This window comes from Bombina bombina, chromosome 8 (assembly GCF_027579735.1).
Source record: "Bombina bombina isolate aBomBom1 chromosome 8, aBomBom1.pri, whole genome shotgun sequence".
Classification (NCBI taxonomy): Eukaryota; Metazoa; Chordata; class Amphibia; order Anura; family Bombinatoridae; genus Bombina; species Bombina bombina.
Genome location: NC_069506.1, coordinates 165,586,686 through 165,603,268, shown reverse-complemented (window position 1 = coordinate 165,603,268; position 16,583 = coordinate 165,586,686). Strand labels below are relative to the sequence as shown.

At 36.2% G+C, this 16,583-nt stretch overlaps 1 protein-coding gene across 1 annotated transcript; it reads right to left on the bottom strand.

The window, feature by feature from the left end:
• Positions 1 to 2,049: 2,049 nt before the first annotated feature.
• On the bottom strand, positions 2,050 to 14,626 carry GRWD1 (glutamate rich WD repeat containing 1). The gene is made up of 7 exons (XM_053690672.1): positions 14,365 to 14,626; positions 14,068 to 14,185; positions 8,788 to 8,953; positions 8,120 to 8,333; positions 7,320 to 7,462; positions 4,833 to 5,030; positions 2,050 to 3,128 (listed from the first exon to the last, which is right to left on the bottom strand). The coding sequence occupies exons 1-7, from the start codon at positions 14,600 to 14,602 to the stop codon at positions 2,811 to 2,813; spliced, it is 1,395 nt and encodes a 464-aa protein (XP_053546647.1). The 5' UTR covers positions 14,603 to 14,626; the 3' UTR covers positions 2,050 to 2,810.
• Positions 14,627 to 16,583: the final 1,957 nt, after the last annotated feature.

The window sequence follows — 16,583 nt, the reverse complement described above, 5'->3', positions numbered from 1 at the left end:
GTGGGGGAAAAAGCTATTTATAAAATTCGGAATGCGGGTACATTTTGTGGTCTAGCAGATGGGGTTTTTGTGGTGCAGTGGTTGTTGAGATAAAGGTTTCATATACAAGTTAAAGGGACAGTCTACTCCAGATTACGCATTCCATAGCTCTGCATAACACAGTTATATTAACCTCTTAAGGACATATGACGGAATTTTTCCGTCATAAAACAATTGAGCAAACTGAAAGCTGTGTCCTTAAAGGGTTAATAAACTTTTTACCTCTGATTACCTGTATCTAAGACGCTGCAGACTGCCCCTTATCTCAGTGCTATTTACAGACTTGCATTTTAGCCAATTAGTGCAGACTCATGAATAACTCCACAAAATTTGAGCACAATGTTATCTATATGGCACACATGAACTAGCACTGTCTAGCTGTGAAAAAATATAAAATGCACGGAGATAAGAGGCAGTCTGTAGTGGCCTAAAGACAGGCAGCAATTGAGATTTAAAGGTTATAAGTATATTAATATAACTATGGTGGCTGTACAAAGCTGAGGAATGGGTAGTAAAGGCATTATCTTTAAAATATATATATGTTTTTGGAGTAGACTGACCCTTTAAGACACCATAGCAGCATTAGGCAGTGGTGGATTTTGGTGGTACTCCAGAGGCAGAACTTTTTTTCATTTTCTGATCATTTTTTTTAAAGACAATTTTTCTGCAGGTAATTTTGAAATGTAATGAAATTTTAAACTAGGCAGTTACACTAAACCACCAGCTAAATTGTAATTTGTTATCTAACTGGAGAATAAAGTAATTTTAAAGTTTTATACTATAGTGCAGCAGTGGAAAATTGCATTGCAAAATAGCTGCTGCAGAAACTTGTCTTGAATAAATCAGTTTCCTTTACTCTTGGTCAAACATGACATAATATAAAGGTAAATATGGCGTTATAAAAACGTGCATTGCTCACAAAAACACCTTAAATTAAAGAGTCATTGTTTTGTAGACCGGGAAAGCCTAGTTGGTGGGATTGAAAAAATCTCTGAGAAGCAGTCATCAATGTGCTGCCTCTTTGCTCTAGTTGTACTGTGTTAATGAAAACTTACGTTGCAGCCAGAACATAGCGCTGTTTAAAGAGAACAGCCTGATGTGGAGCATCTCTGCAAAGCGATAGCGCTAACAGTTCCTGCCTGTATCCCATTCTTTCTGCAGACATTTCTGTTATGATATCTCAGATCACAGCAAGTTCTGCCTTGAGGAGGGTAGTAGCCCATAATATTGCTGTGAATGGTGGTGTTGCTTGGAAGACAGTTACTGCAGCAGTGTTCTATGATCGGAAGCAGGTTTGTGCGTTTTTTTTATTTTTTATAAAGAACTCTAAAAATGGTCATACAGTCTATTAGCAAATTAGCTACATGTCCAGTGACTCAAAGTACAGCTAACTAGTATAATATACATACTACTTGTTTAGTACCAGTACACAATTATTTTGATAATCCATGTTTTCTGGGAGTTAGCCATAGAAAAGCATTGTTCATATTTTGTTGTAGCTCAAAGCTATACTGAATTACTTCTGAAAATTGTGGGCTTTCCAATTCCTGTTAAAAGAATTATTGCAGACTCCAGACAAACACTTTTATTCCAGAGAGTTATTAGTTAAAAGCCGTAGTGACTGGTTTATAACCGTACCTATTTGGCTTCAGCAGAGGAAACATAGGTTACATCATGGTAGTGCACACTGCTGTATAGGCACTAACACTTTGCACTTATTTTTTCAATATTTTAACAACTAATATAGGGGTTTATCACAATCCTTTAGGAAAGATTGTACAAAAAATAGCGACTCTTAATAAAAAAAAATTTGGAAATTCAATAGATTCACTTTTCTAAATGATCGTGACCAACCTCATATTTTTAAATAATCCATCTATATATTATTCTCAGGGTAATCTTCATTTACGTATATAATTCTAACTAGCATTTTATATGGTGTTTAAAGAATAATAAAAAAAAAAAAAACAGCACCATGCATCAAGTAATTATAAAGGCATCAGTCATAGCTTCTGGTGTTTTTTTTTTGTTTTATTAAAAACATTAACTATATCTTTAAGCAGTACATATATAATTTAAGAAAAGGATGTCCCGTCGGCACTTGCCTTTATTTTTTAAAGAATGGACCCCCCATAATGAATTTAGGGGAGGGAACAGTTCATCTGATATTGTAGACAAGGGCAAGAGATAACAAAATGATAGGACTTTGCCAGCTCCTGCTATGGCTATTGAACAAAACCCTTCTTAGAAAGCTTTGCTGGCATACATGGCCTATACTTTACAGTTATTATATTAGCCATTCTTACTTTACTGCATACAAAAGAAGGCACTTTCAAAATAGCGTTAACTTAACCTTTTGTGATGCAGCAAATGTAATACAGCTGCTGCTAATTAAGTGACCAAATGTTTCTGCTTGGGACCAGGGATGCTCTGACACCAGAGTGGTACTTTTAAGTATGTGTTTAACCCCTTAGCAGGGGTTAAACACAGATTTGGGGAGTTGCTAGTGTTAATATTATACGCTCTCACAAATTAGAGCATGTATTTTTTTCATTATTATGGTCTTTTAACATGTGCATAAACAGATTTTATTTATTTTTTCGAGTTGACCCCATTTTAGAGTTAGCAGCAGTAAAGAGAGAACCACCAATGAATTAGAACGATGGAATACAAACTATCATACCATGCACAATCAGACCTGGCTAGCAACACACTCATCATAGAAAAATAGTCCATCCATTTATCTTTTTTCTGCAGCAACTTATCCATCATCAAACGCTGATGGTACGGAAGACATTGAAGCCAGACAAAGCAGTGCTAATTAGGATTCCAGGACACTGAGGGTGCCAGTGTAGCTCCTTAATGTCTTTTTCCCCTTGATGAACAAAAAGTAGCTGAGGTGGGATTGCTGCCAAAGTTGGGTCATCCATTTCTCCTTCTTGATCTTGGTCTCTTTCTACTGCCAAGTCCCATTGTGTGATCTGGTCATCTGACCCTGCTGCAGCAAAAACACCGCTGTCTGTAGGGTGCCACTCAACTGATGTTATTGGCGCTGTGTGCTGCTTGAATTTCGCAACACTGACTCCCTTCTAAATGCAAAAAGAATATTTTAGGAAACATATCTGACCCACGTTTGAGAAACAGTTTTAGAACAGAAATTTTAGGTTTCATGTGCCTTTAATAAGTTTATGATTTTGACAGAGCATACTCTTAAAGAGACAGTCTAGTCCAAAATAAACTTTCATGATTCAGATAGGACATTTAATTTTAAACAATTTTCCAATTTACTTTTATCACCAATTTTGCTTTGTTCTCTTAGTATTCTTAGTTGAAAGCTAAACCTAGGACATTTGTATGCTAATTTCTAAGCCCTTGAAGGCCGCCTCTTCTCTCATGGAATTTTGACAGTTTTCACCACTAGAGGGTGTTAGTTCATGTGTGTCATAGATAATCAGAGAGATAAAAAGTGTATTTATATAACTGTTGGTTATGCAAAACTAGGGAATGGGTAATAAAGGGATTATCTATCTTTTAAAACAAAAATTCTGGTGTAGACTGTCCCTTTAAAAAAAAAAAAAAAATAATAAGTTCTGTTAACATCTATTATCACTTCTCATAATATTATTTTGTAAAAAGCATACCTAGGTAGGTAGTGAATACTACTGCCATTGAGTGCTCCAGACATGCACATTCCTGAGCTTACCAACATGCTTTTCAACAAAAAGTACCAAGAAAACAAAATGCATTTGATAATAGTAAATTAAAAATGTTTTAAACTGCACGTTTGCTCTTCTGAAAGAAAAATGTTGGGTTTAATTTGCCTGTAAATCACAATAAAAACAATCCAACTCTATGGCCATATGCAGCATTTCCATATTAAATCTCTCTAGGGATATAGAGCCCTACTAAATGTTTTCAAGGCAATTTGCTGTGCAGTGTATTATTTAAAGAGACATGAAACCCAATTTTTTTTCTTTCATGATTCAGATAAATACGTTAAGCAGCTTCCCAATTTACTTCATTCTCTTGTAAAAACAGCAAAGCACATGGATGAGCCAATAATATGAGGCATATATATGTAGCTACCAATTAGCTGCTTCTGAGCCTACCCAGGTATGCTTTTCAACAAAAGAATACAAAGAAAATGACACAAATTAAATAATAGAAGTAAATTGGAAAGTTGTTTAAAATTGTATGCTCTCACAGAATAATTGGGGGAAAAGCCTAAAGGACCTTATACAAAGGCCAGGGCACAGAGCATGAAGCATACCTACTGATCTGCAGGTATGCAAGCTCCAAGTTACTGCAAAATATTGGAAATACCCCTGAATTATAAGATCTAGGAATCCTATTACAGTACAACCTGGTAAATATTAAATATTTATTGAGAAAACCAAAAGGACTGGGTTTACATATATCTAAATCAGATAAAGATATTTGTTTCCCTTTTTGGTAACTACACAGCCCTCTTATTGTTTCTTTTATTGTAGTTTGCACTTTGGCATCGTAATGGGGCAAAACTTTTTTTTTTTTTTTTAAACCAAGGAAAAAAGTTCTTGAATTTGCTTTATATGAGGTAGCTTTCCAAATATATTATAGCATTTTTTTTTTTAGTTTTACTTAATCCATTCATTAAAATAATTACATTATTTTGATTTATAAACATAACATTTCACATCACCTGCAACAGGAGAATCAGCCACCTATAAGTGCTTTTATTTAAAATAATATCCTGTCTAAAGCACTGGAATTAAAATATAGCAAATTATCTAAGCACTTGCAAAAGGACAGACCTGAAACTGGCGCAAATCCCATATCTTAAGGACACCATCATCTCCACCACTGATAATGAAGGGTTCTTGGCGGTTCCAACTGATCACATTTACATCGCTATCATGAGCCTGACTGGCTGTAAGCATGCATGCTTTATTGGGGGCTGCTCTGGTGTCCCAGATGCGAATAGTGGTATCGACAGAGCAAGAGGCAAAAACCTGAAATGGGGAAGAGACAATTATGTGCAGTAATGCACACTTCTTGACATACAAGGTTTTTTGGTTTGTTAATGTAATCACATTTTCCACAGTCAGCACAATATTTAGTGTTTGGTCTTTTAAATGCCATAAGGACTTTTACAAAGTAATAAATCAATGCATTACTTGTTTCCATATATGATGTCTTCAGAAAAAACAAGCGTTTCCTTTTAAGGCTGTATAAAGTCTAGCTGCAGGTCAGATATCTCTGTCCATATCTCAGGAATAGAGAGGGCTAAAAACTCAACATAAGATCCTAAAATATAAGCTGGCCACTAATAAATAAATATATATATATATATATATATATATATATATATATATATATATATATATATATATATATATATATATATATATATATATATATATATAATTGTACGCCCACTTGTGATGTCACTTCCGGCCCGGCAAGACCGCAACTCTTCAGATCACTTGTGAAGCACAAGTGTATCCAACGCCATCCTAAGACAGGAAAGACCAGTGGAGGTTACAAAACACCTCACTTCTTCTACAACCTACACAGGAACCATCAGGAATCGTTATTTTCTACAAGGTAAAAACAGAACTTTTTACTTTTTTGCAAATAAAGAGAAACCAACAGGGATCATCAAGGAATCCTCTATACTGTTTATGCAAGTTCATGGTAACAACCATCACAGCCTGTTTGGGAAGGAAAATACCCCAAAATCTTGCATAAAAACCTTAAACTTACACCATCCGGAGACAAAGATCTTCAAGGAATCCTCTACACTGTTTGTGCATAATCAAGGCGACAACCATCACAGCCTGTTTGGGAAGTTAAATACCCCAAATTTCTTTACTCAACACCACCAAGAGACTTAATCCACCAGCACAAACACTGGTTTGTTTTTGTGCTAAAATAAAGGAGATTTTATTTGCACTAATCACTGGCATTTGCTTCATTTATTTCATTGAAAGGCATCTACCAAACCCCTGAGAGGGGAAGCCTGTCACTCAACCCCTCTCTAACAGGGAGATTTTATTTTTTGAAAAGAAATACCTCAACTGGCACCACACAGATGCCAATGATCCTTGATTTCTAAATACTACCATACTCACCAGAGGAGAAGCAAAGGCACTACACAGACTTCTCATACTCAAAAGTAAAAAGGTGAGCTACAAAAAAGTTTTTTTTTATACCTTGCTGTAAATCAGTACATTTGTGTTACACCTTAAAACTGTGCTCCCCTTTATTTTACTCCCTTTCTACAAGCGCTATAGTCTGGTACCCCCTAGATCAGAGCTTTCCAAACTTTTCATGTTGGTGACACACTTTTTTGACCTTCATAATTTCGCGACACAGTAATTAATTCAGTTGTTCTAGCAAAAAGGAGGTTAAACTAACTTGTTTTAAAAGATATGGACACATACATACATTATATAATAACATAATGTATTTACAAGTAACAGTATGTATGTGCAAGAATTAAAAAAAAGTTTAATAGCACCAATAGCTACTTACTATTTTAATGGGATTTATGAGGTTGATGGGATGAACACAATTTCTGAATATTTGGTGGAATATTAGATAAAGACACTCGCATTTCATCATCAAGCATTTTTAAGCTTCCACTTCCTATCCATATATCAGGAGCAGCAATGCACTACTTGGAGCTAGTTGCAAAAACACCCCACTGACTTCTGACTTCAGCTCAGCGTTTAAGCTGCCGCCCTCAGAGCTCCGTGAGCTGGACTGACTACTGCCCACGCTGCAAACACACTGCTGTCCCACTCACTGACTACACTTGCAGTCACGAGCCAATTAAGGAGACTACACGTGCAGTCAGGAGCCAATGTGCCGCCAAAGCTGCCAATGGGAATAGTTTCAGTTCCCACTGAGCTGCGCCAATTGGTTAAGATGATCTGTGACCCCCTAGGTATCAATCACGTGTCAACCATGTGATATGAGTAGCAAGCAGGCGGAAAGTCAGAAACCAAAAAATAAATAAAAAATTAAATTTAAAAAAATTTGTGCTGAAGCAGGGACACACCTACACACTGCTGCCGACACACTAGTGTGTCCCGACACACAGTTTGGAAAGCACTGCCCTAGATTTTTTATATATATATATATATATATATATATATATATATATATATATATATATATATATATATATATATATATATATATATATATATATATATATATATATATATATATACATACACACACACACACATACATACATACACACACACAAAAAAGGACACTATGATCTTTACCGTGGCTTCTGTAGGTGACCACTGTAGATCCTCAACAGATTTCGTGTGACCCGTAAATGGCCTCTGGTCGACATGCCATGATCCTCCTTCACTAGGGTTCCATAAATGAATGTTCTTGTTGCAGTCACCAGTGACTAAGCGCCCTATATGCGTATTAACATAATTTAGTAGAGAATGTTTAATTAGCAAATGAAATATAAAAAAAAAACTATGTACAAAATGAACTAAAATAACAGGTTTTTATTTTTCATGTCAATAGATAACTATTGTTAACAGAATTAGAGAGACAGGCATTATTTTAATTATCACATGAAGGTTTGTATAATCATTTTTAAACTCAATATCAAATAAACATACAATTTAAAGGGACATAAAAACCCCAAAAAATGTTCTTCCATGATTCAGATGCATGCAATTATAAACAACTTTCCAATGTACTTCTATTATAAAATTCTCTTCATTTTCTTATCCTTTGTTGAAAAGCAGTAAGGTATAGTTCAGGAGTGTGCACGTGTCTGCAGCACAACATGGCAGCAGTTTTGCAACAATGTTATAAATTAGCAAGAGCACTAGAGGGCAGCACTATTTCCTGTCATGTAGTGCTCCAGATGTCCACACTACCTATCTAAATATCTCTTTAACAACATGATAACTAAGTAAATTTGATAATAGAAGTAAACTGGAGACTTTTTTTAAATTGTATTTTCTATCTGAATCATAAAAGAAAAATGTGGGTTTCACGTCCCTTTAAGACTGTATCATTCTGTTGTGAATAGTCATATTTATTTACTAGATTGTACCTGCAGACTTTGGAGACCAATCCATAGCAAAGCCTTCAGTCATGTGTCCAGAGAAAGAAAATACTGGCTTAACTCGAGATTGCTCATCCTTCAAAAAAGCAGCTAACGTGTGCGAATCTGATACCGCAGCAAGCTGCTTTTGCAGATCATAAATCTCCACTTGACCTTTCTCAGACCAAACAGCAGCCATGGGAGTCTCTCCCAATGTAGATACCTGTGAAATAGTCAATATTTGCATGATACTGTGTGAGAAAAAACAAAAACGAATACTAAAATAGTTTTTTGTATATAACAGTTACCAGTCAGAGGGAAAAAATAAAATAAAAAATGCACACACCCACAAAACAAACAAGTCAGGAGACAATTACTAATACCTTTAATTTAAAAAAAAAAAGGTAAAATCTTAATTTCTTTTCCAGAGTTGTTAAACAAAGTGTTTAGGTGCTGGAACATGGAAGGAACAACCTGAAAACTACACTTCCACACTGATAGGGTTTTTATGAAAAGTGTACAGTTACATGGAACACCTAGCTTGGTCAGGAAAAGATGCTTTGAGTGCAAACATTTGTTTATATATGTCCTTTAGCTCTAATACAAAATCTGTAAGTATAAAACGCAAGTTACTCACACTGATTGTTATGTTTCTGAAATACAAGAACCTTTATTACCCGAATGCGATTAATGCCACCATAATGTGGCACCATAGCTAGTTCCAGCTGTGGCTTCTTTTCTTCCTCCTCTTCCGCTTCACTATCGCTGCTTTCAGAATCGGAGACATCATCTTTTTTCTCTTTACTAGTCCGATACAGATTGTGCATCCTCATAACAAGCATCCTACGGAGAAAGAAACAGCAGTTAATAAAATGTATGTGTTTAAAAAGGGAGAATAACATGCCTTGAGGCTTCAATATAAAATGCTTAATTGTGTGTATTTAAAAAGGCAAAAAAAGAAAAACAAACAAAACACAACTTTATAATACACTGTTTTTATTTATTTTGTATCTATCCCCAATTGGCTGCAGAAAAAAAATTCAGACGATAACTGCAAAGCAGTGAAGATTTTGTTTATAAACATAATTGTGGCTAGCCTTATCTACTCAAGTAAACAAGTCCTGGTGGGTAAAGGTTGGCTATTAAACAGTTGCAGCAAACAAAACGTTTTTAAACTCACCAACTTAGTTAACTGCTAAATAATTGTAAGGTGTTCACTTTAAGACAGTGTGCTAAAACACCACAGACAGAATATTTACATCAGTGGTTGTAACGAATACAACACTGTAAAGGCAGCATTACTACACATGAATAGCAAAGTGATTTGTAGCTTAGACACACTAAAACACCTCTTGCTTTTGTATAGTGCCCTATTTATAAGTGTCCCTAACTGGACACAGCAGAGAATGTAACCTAAGTTACAACATGGCTGCTCCCCATTGTTTTATAGACGCTAAAACTTTACACATATTTTGTCAATATGTAAACAGCTAAAAAAAACCCTTTAAAAAAATACATCTTCATGTTATTCTAAAACTAATCTTTTCGTTGAACGCATCATTCTATCTAGCATTTGTTTAGTGTTTAAGGTCCCTTTAAAAAGACATTAAATGTTGATTTAATTGTATGCAAAGAAGCATATAGTTCAATGTATTTTACTAGCTTAATTATACCAATGAATTCTGTTTTTGCAACTACATCTCCCATGATGCTCAGCCAGCTTAATGTGTCTGAGCATCATGGGAAATGTAGTTCCAAAACTTCTGGAGGCCAAGGTTGATCACCCCTGCTATAAAGGGCCAGTGTACTGTAACATTGTTTTTCCATTAATGTGTTTCCAATGACTTGTTATATCAGCTGCATAGTACAACATGTATGAAAAATGGCTTAATTTGGTTTATTTTTGTATATTAAATAGCTTATGTGTTCTTTGAAACTACAACCCATTAAAATAAGTTGATCTTGTAGGAAAATTAGATCTCTTTACTATATCACTTTCTATACACACACAGGCTCCTTTATATTATCTCTGTCAGTACTAAAGCCACATACTTAGAGAGAACAACTTAACTGGATACTAAACCCACATTTTTTATTTAATCATTCAGACAGCATGCAATTTTAAGCAACTTTCTAATTTACTCCTATTAACAATTTTTCTTCGTTCTCTTGCCGTCTTTATTTTAAAAGCAGGAATGTAAAGCTTATGAGCCAGCCCTTTTAGTACAGAACCTGGGTTATGCTTGCTTATTGGTGGCTAAATGTCATGGTGCTGAACCTAAAATGGGCCGGCTCCTAAGCTTTAAATTCCTGCTTTTTAAATAAAGATAGCAAGAGAACGAAGAAGTAAATTAGAAAGTTGCTTAAAATTGTATGCTCTATATGAATCATGAAAGAAAAAAAAAATTGGGTTTAGTATCTTGATTCTCTCTTCTACTGGGAGTGTACATTTTGCTGCTGTACGTTTACACATCTTTTCTATCTATAGCTAATACCTAAGTATAGAAACTTCAGGAAAGGTATGGATTAGACTCGTGCATTCAGAGGTTTTGTTCACCTCCCCAATGCAGAAGGCAGCAGCTTTTCATGGTGCTCGGCTATTTTCGTTACAGCAATGCACTAAAATCTTGATTTGCACAGAATTTTTGTGCGTTGCTGTTGCGTAAGAATAAATGAAAAAAATGAAAATAGCCGAGCAGCACGAAGAGCCACCGCCTTCTGAGGTGAATGAAAACATTGAATGAACATATCTAGTAGGGATAAACAGGCAAAAAGCAGCTGTTTCAATTAATGATATAAACATAAATAAGCTATTTGTAAACAATTTAATATACTCCAGCAGGTAAAATAGATCACTGGGAACGAATTAAAGGGGTGAAAAAGTTAGTGTACACTGTTCCTTTAATGCTGTTAACAAATAGATTGCAATTTGTGATTGCCTTACATCCAAGTATTGTAAATCAAGTCTGGGTTTTGCTTAAGGAAAATATTAGTTATAAAATGTTAAACAAGTATACAAGATTCTGAACGCATACTCTCAAACACTAAACCATTTAAGGGGCATTGTACTGTAATATACCAGTTGTAGAGTATTAAAGGGACATGAAACCTACATTTTTTCTTTCATGATTTAAGATAGATTTTACATTTTTAACCCCTTAATGACCGGACCATTTTTCAATTTTCTTACCCTTAATGACAATGGCTATTTTTACATTTCTGCAGTGTTTGTGTTTAGCTGTAATTTTCCTCTTACTCATTTACTGTACCCATACATATTATATACCGTTTTTCTCGCCATTAAATGGACTTTCTAAGGATACCATTATTTTCATCATATCTTATAATTTCCTATAAAAAAAAATATAAAATATGAGGAAAAAATTGAAAAAAACACACTTTTTCTAACTTTGACCCCCAAAATCTGTTACACATCTACAATCACCAAAAAACACCTATGCTAAATAGTTTCTAAATTTTGTCCTGAGTTTAGAAATACCCAATGTTTACATGTTCTTTACTTTTTTTGCAAGTTATAGGGCCATAAATACAAGTAGCACTTTGCTATTTCCAAACAACTTTTTTTCAAAATTAGCGCTAGTTACATTGGAACCCTGATATCTGTCAGGAATACCTGAATATCCCTTGACATGTATATATTTTTTTTTAGAAGACAACCCAAAGTATTGATCTAGGCCCATTTTGGTATATTTCATGCCACCATTTCACCGCCAAATGTCATCAAATAAAAAAAAAAGTTCACTTTTTCACAAATTTTGTCACAAACTTTAGGTTTCCCACTGAAATTATTTACAAACAGCTTCTGCAATTAAGGCACAAATGGTTGTAAATGCTTCTTTGGGATCCCCTTTGTTCAGAAATAGCAGACTTATATGGCTTTGTGGTTGCTTTTTGGTAAGTAGAAGGCCGCTAAATGCTGCTGCGCACCACACGTAAATTATGCCCAGCAGTTAAGGGGTTAAATTAGGTAGCTTGTAGGGAGCTTGCAGGGTTAATTTTAGCTTTAGGGTAGAGATCAGCCTCCCACCTGACACATCCCACCCCCTGATCCCTCCCAAACAGTTCTCTTCCCTCCCCCACCCCACAATTGTCCCCGCCATCTTAAGTACTGGCAGAAAGTCTGCCAGTACTAAATAAAAGGAGTTTTTATTTTTTTTAATAAAAAAAAATAAAATGTTTTAGCTGTGATGGACTCCTGCCTTAGCCCCAAGCTCCATGATCCCCCCCCCCAGCAATCTAACCCTCTCCCCTACCTAATTGCCGCCATCTTGGGTACTGGCAGCTGTCTGCCAGTACCCAATTTGCCCCCCAAAAAAGTGTTTTTAATTATTATTTTTTATTACTAATTTATTTTTTTCTGTAGTGTAGCAGCCCCCCACAATACCCCAACCCCCTCCCCCTCCCAGATCCTCATATATATATATTTCCCCCCCTCTTCCCACTCATTGGTGTCAGTGTGTTTAGGTGATCGCGGGCGTGCGCGCGCATGCGCGCCCCCGCACGCTCCCGGCACCCGGCGTGCACATTGCACTAACAGGAGCCGGATGCCGGGTAGCGATGGGCCGCCCACCCGCCTCCCTGTTGCGCTCCCACCCACCAACGAACCGGCCGCATCGCTACCGGTGCAGAGAGGGCCACAGAGTGGCTCTCTCTGCATCGGATGCTTTCTAAGGGTATTGCAGGATGCCTCAATATCGAGGCATCACTGCAATACCCTGAGAGCTGCTGGAAGCGATTGCGATCGCTTCCAGCACTCTCTTAGACAAGTGACGTACCAGGTACGTCCATTGTCACTAACTGCAAGTTTTTGCAGGACGTACCTGGTACGTCACTTGTCATTAAGGGGTTAAACGACTTTTACTTCTGCTATCATTTTTTATTCATTCTATTTTTATATTTTATTAAAGAAGCAACAATGCACTCCTGGGAGTAGCTGAGCACATCTGCAAGCAAATGAAAATGGGCCTACAAATTCAGCCACCAATCAGCAGCAAGTTCCAAGCTCCTGAGCCTATCTAGATGTTTTTCAACAAAGGATACCAAGAGAATGAAGTAAATTAGATAATATAAGTAAATTGGAAAGTTGCTTAAAAGGGTATGCTCTATCTGATTCATGAAAGAAAAGTTGTGGGTTTCATGTCCCTTTAAATGTATGGGGAATAACTCCTTTAGTTTAATGTTTGTATTTGAAAAAAAAAACGATGTTACTAATCAAATTCATTCTTGTTCTCATAAGCATACCTATTCAAATGGGCTCAGTATGCATAAAGAGCAGATCGCCTTATCTCAATCTCTCTATACACAATGGCAATACTTAGCAGTGTTCTCCTCAGGATTGATTTAAGACAATATTGAGCAAAAATTAGCTGATATTAAAATTGACATTTGTGAAATTAAGTTGTGCCTTTGATAGCAGAAAATTTTATCATTTACAAAGTATTACAGTCTCTACCCAGCCACGTCATATTCCCACCTGGCTGGCAAAATGTTCTGTGGAAAACACTGCTTGGGTATTTAAATATTCATTTTATGTGGTGTTTCAATAAGCAAAGCGTGCTATTTCAATTGTAAAAGCAAACATAAAGAAGCAATATCATGCATTTAATACTCTGCAGCTAGTGCAGCAGATCATTGATAACACAATAAGGAGAAAAATTACAGTACACTGCCCCCTTTAACAGTTAAATTCCATTTTCTATCATTTGTTTATAAAAACATGGATTCGAACAACCAAGAAATCAGACACATTTTCTTGAAAATATGAGGTCATCTCTTTTTTTCCCAATAATGTTAAAATGTATATAAACTTTCCCTAACTCCTACAAATAATGCGTTGGGTACCACATTTACTAAACATTTCTCAAGTCCTATGTAAAAGATCAATAGATGTTAATCCTAAATTACAAAATTAAAACATGAATAATATATATTTTTACCTGTTGCTTTGTGCAGTGTCAGCCTGGGTACCAGCACAGAGAAACATGGTCATTGGGTAGTCTGAACGATTTTCTCCAAGACTGTCCAAGATCACATCAAAACTTAAACACGGAGCGCCTGGAAATAAAACAGCAGTATTCCACCACGTCATGATATTACACATTGCAAATTTAAAATAGAAACACATAAAAAAATAACTGACGACAGAAAGGAATATATGTCTGTATATTATACAGTAGGCATTATCTCCCCACTGTATAGATGTGCTCTCTGTGCGGATTACTAAATGTAGTTACCTGTCTGAGCTTGATGGTACAGTATATAAGCATCTTGGTCCATCACAAGCTCCTCTCCTTCTTTCAGAGGCTGCGTGCCAGGTAAATAAACCCTTTTGGGACCATTATCTTTTTCGTCTTTCTCATCCTTCTCCTCCATCATCTCATCTTCATCCTCATCCTCACTCTCTGTCCCCTCCATTTCTTCATCTTCTTCCTCCTCAGCATTTCTCCATGTGGGTTCTCCCTTGTCTGCCATGATGGAATTGGGAAAGTATGACGTCAGTTCCGGAAGCTTCAAGGCAGTGTCTATCTTCCGTCGCCAAAAAAGGGCATTTAAAAAAAAAAAAATTAAATAAACTTTATGCGATTACAGGAAACAGTATTAAAGACAAAAGTGACCTACGGATTACGAAAATTTATTGCTAATGCTTTCTGCTTTGCGGTGCGGGCATGTATTTTCTGTCACTAAACTGATAATGTGTGAGACGTTTTTTATTTTATTAATTGTCAGCGTCCAAAAACTGGTAGCATAGATTCTAAAATATAGATTTTTCGTTTAGAAACTCCTGTTCCATATTTATAACGTTTGAGGAAAATGTTAAATGGAAGATACAGATTAAAAAGTATAGGATAATATATTCATCGACCTAAAGGTTTTTCGTTATTCAATATTTAAAATCTAATGAGGATTTCCATGTTAAATAAAAACAAAGAAAAAATATGAAAAAATAATCTTTGTGTCACTTAATGACTACTACCCAACCATACCCCTGACTGAGCATAACAACATAATATCAAAGTTACGAATCTAACTTGAGGATTCCGATTAGACCCCTCAGGAGCCACCTGAATGCACTGTCCCTATCCACTCTCATAGGTGATAATGCCAATACATACATCATATAAACATCTGCCCTATAATAACTAGGCTTTATGTCACTTAGTAACTATTATCCAAGTCACCCCCAAAGAGAGCAGAATCCACTGACATTAAAGTTAGGACCCTAACTTGGGGATAGGACCCCGCAAGAATCCCCTAAATGCACTGCCCCATCCACTCTCATAGGTGATGCATACATCATATGCCCTACAAAAACTAGACTTTGTGTCACTTAGTGACTACTACACAAGTATACCCCATACTAGGTGATAATGCAAATGCATACAATCATATAAACATCTGCCCTATAAAAACTAGGCTTTGTGTCGCTTAGTAACTATTATCCAAGTCACCCCCAAAGAGAGCAGAATCCAATGACATCAAAGTTTGGGCCCTAACTTGGGGATAGGACCCCGCATGAGCCCCCTAAATGCACTGACCATATCCACTCTCATAGGTGATGCATACATCATATAAGCACCTGCCCTACAAAAACTAGGCTTTGTGTCACTTAGTGACTACTACACAAGTATACCCCATACTGAGCATAATCAACTGACACCAAAGTTTAAGGGACACTAAACCCAATTTTTTCCTTTCATGATTCAGATAGAGCATGAGATTTTAAGCACCTTTCTAATTTACTCCTATTATCATTTTTTCTTTGTTCTCATGCTATCTTGATTTGAAAAAGCAGTACTGTAAGCTTTAGAGCTGGACCATTTTTGTTCAGCACCCCTGGGTAGCACTTGCTGATTTGTGGCTAAATGTAGCAAACCAATAAGCAAGCGCTACCCAGGTGCTGAACTAAAAATGGGCCGGCTCCTAACCTTTCATTACTGCTTTTTCAAATCAAGATAACATGAGAACAAAGGAAAAATGATAATAGGAGTAAATTAGAAAGTTGCTTAAAATTGCTGCTCTATCTGAATCATGAAAGAAAAATTTGGGGTTAGTATCCCTTTTAGACGCTAACTTAGGGATAGGATCGCTTAAGAGCCCCCTGAATGCACTGCTCCTATCCACTCCCATAAGTAATAATGCAAATACATACATCATATAAACATCTGCCCTACAAAAACTAGGTTTTGTGTCACTTAGTGACTAATATCCAAGTCAGCCCCAGAGAGAGGAGAATCCAATGACATCTAAGTTAGGACCCTAACTTGGGGATTGGACCCTGCAAGTGCCCCCCAAGTGCATTGCCCCTATCCACTCATAGGTAATTCATACATCACATAAGCACCTGCCCTACAAAAACTAGGCTTTGTGTCACTTAGTGATGTAGTGTCATAAAACCAGAGAATTTATCCCTAGCGTGTTTAATTAGTTAATTCTTAAAGGGACAGTCAAGTCA

What these genes read in the sequence shown, in the direction of transcription:
- GRWD1 (XM_053690672.1), bottom strand. Translation starts at nt 14,602, where the DNA reads ATGGCAGACAAGGGAGAACCCACATGGAGAAATGCTGAGGAGGAAGAA. An exon ending in GGTCACCTACAGAAGCCACG is followed by an intron (nt 5,031 to 7,319) that starts GTAAAGATCATA and finishes TCCCCATTTCAG; the next exon opens with GTTTTTGCCTCTTGCTCTGT. An exon ending in GGGATTTGCGCCAGTTTCAG is followed by an intron (nt 3,129 to 4,832) that starts GTCTGTCCTTTT and finishes TTTTGCATTTAG; the next exon opens with AAGGGAGTCAGTGTTGCGAA.